Consider the following 6,085-nt stretch of genomic DNA (forward strand, 5'->3'; position numbering starts at 1 on the left):
TTTAGCCATGCTAACTGTGCTTCCTATTGAAATAGGGATTTAAGCCTAGATGAGGCCTCTAGAATAGACTCTCTGTGGCCAAAAGCACTAATTCTCAGGAACTCTTCACCAGATGGACCAAAACCAGAGCCTGGAATTGTAATTATGTGTGCTTTCTCAAGAACTTTGGTGCATACATCCCAAGAATTTGAGCCTGGAAAATGCACCCAAATATAGGGAGCGTTTGTGCCGCCATATACTTTTAGACCCACAGAAGCAAATGTTTCAACCAATATCTTCGCATTCTCCATGTAGTAGTCAACCAGAGAACGCACAGCCTGAAACACAATTTGCCATTAACATTATAAAAATGCTAGAGATTTCAATACTAAACTGTTAAGAATCCATAGGTAGAACTTGCCCCAAAAAACGGGTAAGGAAAGGGTGCCTCAAGAGCTCTTAAACCACTCTAGGATATATTATTTTTCCAATGTGGGATCTCGAGTCCTAAAATAAAATCACCCCTACGTACATAAAGAAGTAAAAGCCCTTGGGGTTTTCTTGGGTTTGGAAAGTATGTTTACAAAATGTATATTTATGAAAATGTCAATTATTTGTGGAGATTTATGTCCTTTGAAAGACTTTGCAGCCACGTAAGTGTTCTTCTTCTATTGTTACTATGAAAATACTCATGATTGAGTGAAAATGGAAATGAGCATGGAAAGTAGGAAACAATGAAATGAAGTGGACACATGCAAAATCCTCATGCACACCCACAGGCACACAAAGAATCAACGTTAAAGCTGAATATAGATCGGTTCACATGTTCTGTTTAATTTGGACTTTAAAACTTACCAGGAAACCCTCTGAGGAAAGACATGCCAGTCCACCAGCTTGAGCAATATTGGACGCCCCATTGAAGCAAGTGCACACAATGCGATTGAAGTCATGTATAACAGGGAACCCATTTGAGTACAAGACCTCCTCAGGAACAACTGTCCAACCAAGCCGGACACCGGTGAACCCAGCAAATTTTGAGAATGATGAAATTTCAATGGCAACCTGCAAAACCATGATTGTATAAATCAAAGCATGCACTAACAGAATTTAGATAGTAAAGAAAATAATAATAAAAACTTATGTACCTCTCTAGCACCAGGAATTTCATAAATGGATCGAGGGCTATCATCTTTTATATAAGATGAATACGCAGAGTCAAAGATAATAATTGATCCATTCTCCCTTGCAAAATTTACAAGTTGTTCTAATTGCTTCCTTGTTGCTGCATGACCGGTGGGGTTGTTTGGAGAGCAAAAAAAGATAATGTCTGCTCTTGAAGTGGTTGCCAAGTCAGGAAAGAAGTTATTGTGGGGCCCACATTTCATGTATTCAATGCTCCCATACCTTCCAGCTTCATCTTCAACACCAGCCTGACCTATTATCACACTTGAGTCTATGTAAGCCTGCCATGAATATATACCATTCCATATCAGAATATGTCTGAGCTGTGTTAAGTTCACGATTTGGTTATAGCCATGCTCAAGAGGAAAATGTAGCATCCATTGGGAAACTTTCTATTGTAAAATTGTATCGAAAAGAATATGAATCCCCAATAGAATGTGTTAATGAATTGAAAAGAAAAAAATATCATAATTGTCTTGAATGTCACTTTGCATATAATTCTGAGGCTTTCTCAATAAGCATTTGTCTGGAAACATGAGTCTAGCAACATAAGATTACCCAATATCAGGGTTTCCAGAAAACTACAGAGCAGCATGCTTAGCATCCATCACTTGGCATTGAAGAAGATTTGGTGACATGTACATAAGCTACTAGTATAGTGGTAAGCACTAAAAAAAAGTGACGTAAACTCGTAGTATTTAGAATTATAAGAATTCACCGGAAATGATGGATCCTGCACAGCAATCGTCACGTTGGAACCCAGCAGTAGCTGTAAATACCACAGAAGGGAAATCATTGTTTCTAGCATTGTAGTAATTTTCAGAATTTAACACAGGAAAGAGTAAGCAACACTTGAAACTAAAAAACCAAAAAATAGAAAAGATAACTAGCATCCACCAAACTTAAACGGCTGAGTACCTGAAGCCGAGTAATGTCACACTGTGCGCCATCTGATACAAAAACTTCTGTGTCTTTTATGGGCAGATCTTTATAGAATTCCTTTGCAATTGCCTTCCGCAATGCCTATGTAGAAATGATAGAAGTTTATGTCATAAAAAGTACCAAGTGAGGACACCATCTAGCTGCGAGACACACACACACACGCATGTATATGGTAACGCTTTCTACTCTAGAGTTATGTTGCGAGGCTGTGAATGTGGACCACACATTTTAGTAAAAACTAAATTATATAAATTTCATGAACCGCTGTACCGAAAAAATGGTAACTAATTTGATGCACCAGATGATAAATGCTAAACCAAGCAGTATGGTATGTACTATGTACCTTGTTGCCTTGCTCAGGGCCATATCCTGTATAACCGTCCACAGTTGAAAGGGCATGTGCATACTGCAAAACACCAAAGAATTAAACATTCCAATTCTTCAAAAAGTCCATCCAATTCTTTTCTCTTAACAGTTAATATGATCAACTTGAACATAGTAGAAAAACCAAAATCCCTCATTTAAATAAACATATCCAATTGCAACCAAAATGAGATGTGTACATTTTGTTGTGCTGAGGATGTATTCATATAACAAGAGACTACTGATGTGTTCACAACTAGCCCTGTAAACAGTAAGCACATAAATCCGGAAATGCATCATCTCCGTAACCAGGTTTCAGATCCGAAAACTAGCATCTTCTCATACAAACAGGGCATTAGACATTCAATCAATTAGATGTACTTGATGTCGATAAAACTGTCCAAGGCAGAAATTCAATCTTCGATGAAAATTTTGTGATTTATACACAGGATACAAATACTTTTAACCGTATAACAGTAGTAAAAACTGATATCTCAAAAGAAATGTTTACCACCTAATAACATTTGGTTTCTAGTGCACCTTTTGCTAGGATTTCAACACAATAACACCTTATGCACTTTTACCAGAACATACGATATCCCTCTGCCTGAACAGAACAGAGCCCTCAGTGAACTGAAACTACTGCATTATCATTGCCCTTACTGAGTTTACATCTAATTATTTCTGCACAAATTTAAAATTACTAATTTGTCTGTGTCCATGCACAGAACAGAATTGCACCTTAAGGCTATTTAATCTTGGTGGAAATTAGGACACAATCAAACATCTAAACTAGAAAAATATAGAAATATAATATCTACATTGAAGGTAAAAATTCAGTTGAAATTACTAACATTAGCCATGCTTGTTGTGATGATTTGTGGTACTGGTTCTGTTGTATCACCAATCCCAAGGCTTATCAACTTTGCATTTGGGTACTTCTCAATGTGTTGAACCTCAAGCCTTGAAATCTGAATTAATGACAAAAGAATGATGAGCGGTAAGAGATCTCAGGTGATCATGAGGACACTCAAAATGCTGAATTAGCAAAGTAAAAGAAACATAAATTTGCTAGACTTTATAAATCAACACTAAAATTGAGCTGTGGAGGCAATAAAAGTATCATATTTTGCAGGACAATTTGATTAAAAGAGTTTTATAAAGCTTCGATCGAGTATAAAATATAAATAATGCTTAAAGTTTAAAGTTAAACCAGATGCATATTCAACCAAACTGATGAAAGAAAAGGGAATGTAAATAGGTTGTTATATCCAACAAAAAGAACAAAAGTTATTTAGTAATAGTTACTGACTACTGTGTTAAGAGATGAATCGAAGCCAAGATAGAAATGAATGAAATAACATAAAATCACCTCAGGAAACAAATAGCCATTCCGCAATTTCTCCATGTTTACATTACGAGGTACCTTTGTACGACAACCTGGTTTTAATTACACTTGATCATGTTAGAGATCAAATCAAACATTGAAAAAATTATGATATTTGTGTGTGTGCAGGGATAATCGAATGAAGCAGTGGAGAGATAGTGCAATTCATACCAAGTAGGTCCTTTTGGGTCTTGAAACTGCATAACAATTACAAACCAAGAAGAAGAAAAAAAGGTTACATATTAACAGAAGGGCAATGACATTACTATATGTGCAAGCAGAAAAGTACCTGGCCTGAACAATAACAGGCTGCAATATGATTGCATGGGACACTAATGTACTAGCAGGAAACTTGTACATTTTCGGTTTGGATTATTGCTCCGGTGAAAAACTTGTATCCGATTCTTTTTGTGATTTGAGACAATTTGTAGCAAGATTGTTACCAGTCCATATATAGGACACATAACATAGTCTATCAAACTTTGTCCATAATAAATTAAGGAATATGTCAAGCTCAAGCTTGATCCATATTTTATGTCGACGAGGTGACCACTGCATAAATTCTGCAGTAGACAGTCCCCTCATAAGCAATGACATGTGGAGAAATACTTGTGTGGAATGGGGATAACATTGTTTTGTTATTCCCGGCCAAACATGGTATGCCAAGTGACAATCCCTGGCCAATCCCGTTTCTCACAAGTTATTCTGATAACATGTAAGATCAAATGGTTCACACCATATTTCCACAAACAGTGCTATCCTCACCCAATCACAGTATGTCACATGTGATAATTTTTCCACTTAGCATACCGTGATTGACAGGGGATAGCAAAACAGTGATATCCCGTATCACACTATTTTTTCTGATAACATTTAAGATCAAATGGTTCACACCACATTTCCACATCCAACATTTATTTTGTTGATAATAGTTGTTGAACCAGAACATGTATGTCATTTGTCAATTTTTAAGTATTACCACTCCTCTATTTTCCACACCACCTAATTTCCTTTTTCAATATTTTCTCCAATGACCATATTGACTTGGGTAATGCATGGAAAGTGCATTGAGGTTCTTTCCTTGATGCAAAGGAAACCTTTTAAGTTGGGTTGTCTTTTTATGTAAGAGGGGAAGAAAATGCAAAGAAGAAAACATGAACACGTATTCAAACTTTTATTAATAAGAGCATACATGTTGTCTTCTTTTTGGATTATACCACCATACAGGTTCCCGTTGATCAATGAGAGCACTCCAACCACTGGATTCCATGCACTTTGGACCTTCAAAAACTTTTATTACGACTCACAGAACAAAACAAAACAAAACAAAACAAAAAAAAAAGAACAAAAAAGGAAGATTACTTTGCAGTTAAGAGTTAAAAAGTCGAGGACATTTGGATACAAAGTTAATGTTGAGACAATATTCAAGCTTAAACTAGAGAAGTAATCTGAGGACTAACTGGGAAGGTGCTTTTAGGTCATCTGCACTTGATGTCTAAGGTTCGATTCCCTCTTTCCTAGTATCGCTTGTATCAAAATATAAAAAGAAATTATCCGAGGACTAATCTGCCGAGTGTCTAAGTCAATTCTACTTTCAGGTCCTTTCATCAAACAGATATCAATAAGAAGATCCATATAATGAAATAGAGTATAATATATCCCACACATACTTAATGCCATTGAAATTTCAGAGCATATGTTCCAGGAAATTGTAAACCAACTAATCATGCACGGATGCCACAAATGTCTAAAATTGACCACAACACTTCAAGACTACTCTACTCTGCATTCTCTATTAAAGTGAACCCAACTATATTTTGGATATAAACTAGATTTTTTCCACAAAATATCTTATAATTTAGGATTTAGCGTCAACCTTGAGCTGCGGAATTCAAAGAAAATACCTTTTATTAAAATGAATTTGTCTGGCTGGTATGAAAGGATTGAAGTAAATAAAATAAAAGTAATGAAATCTTCCGACCAGGTCCAAACCAAAAAAAGAAAAAAGAAAAAAAAAAGTAATGATATCTAATGGGCATTGGAAGAAATGTTGTTGTGAGGAAAGGACCTAGCTTAGATTAAAGAAAGTAGCGCCAACTACAAAAAAGAATTCCACAAAACATAATATTCTTTTTCGGAAATATTTTTGCTCACCACTTTAACTCAAGGTGTGTCTTTATCACACTTAACAGTTTTCATAGGCCTAACCATAATTAACTCTTTGCTTTGTAT

The 6,085-nt window shown here is 35.8% G+C and overlaps 1 protein-coding gene across 1 annotated transcript; it reads right to left on the reverse strand.

Annotated features, from left to right (window-relative positions):
* Positions 1 to 23: 23 nt before the first annotated feature.
* Positions 24 to 4,213, reverse strand: LOC117615821 (aminotransferase ALD1, chloroplastic). The gene is made up of 10 exons (XM_034344977.1): positions 4,146 to 4,213; positions 4,025 to 4,056; positions 3,839 to 3,906; positions 3,321 to 3,437; positions 2,447 to 2,509; positions 2,080 to 2,184; positions 1,880 to 1,930; positions 1,125 to 1,442; positions 835 to 1,041; positions 24 to 317 (listed from the first exon to the last, which is right to left on the reverse strand). Exons 1-10 carry the CDS (start codon positions 4,211 to 4,213, stop codon positions 24 to 26), a joined length of 1,323 nt encoding a protein of 440 aa, XP_034200868.1.
* Positions 4,214 to 6,085: the final 1,872 nt, after the last annotated feature.

Source organism: Prunus dulcis, chromosome 1, assembly GCF_902201215.1.
Source record: "Prunus dulcis chromosome 1, ALMONDv2, whole genome shotgun sequence".
Taxonomy (NCBI): domain Eukaryota; kingdom Viridiplantae; phylum Streptophyta; class Magnoliopsida; order Rosales; family Rosaceae; genus Prunus; species Prunus dulcis.

Coding starts and splice junctions, on each gene's coding strand:
- LOC117615821 (XM_034344977.1), bottom strand. CDS start 4,213: ATGTACAAGTTTCCTGCTAGTACATTAGTGTCCCATGCAATCATATTG. Junction 2,510..3,320: donor TCACAACAAGCATGGCTAAT/GTTAGTAATTTC, acceptor GGTGTTTTGCAG/TATGCACATGCCCTTTCAAC. Junction 2,185..2,446: donor GCCCTGAGCAAGGCAACAAG/GTACATAGTACA, acceptor ATTTCTACATAG/GCATTGCGGAAGGCAATTGC.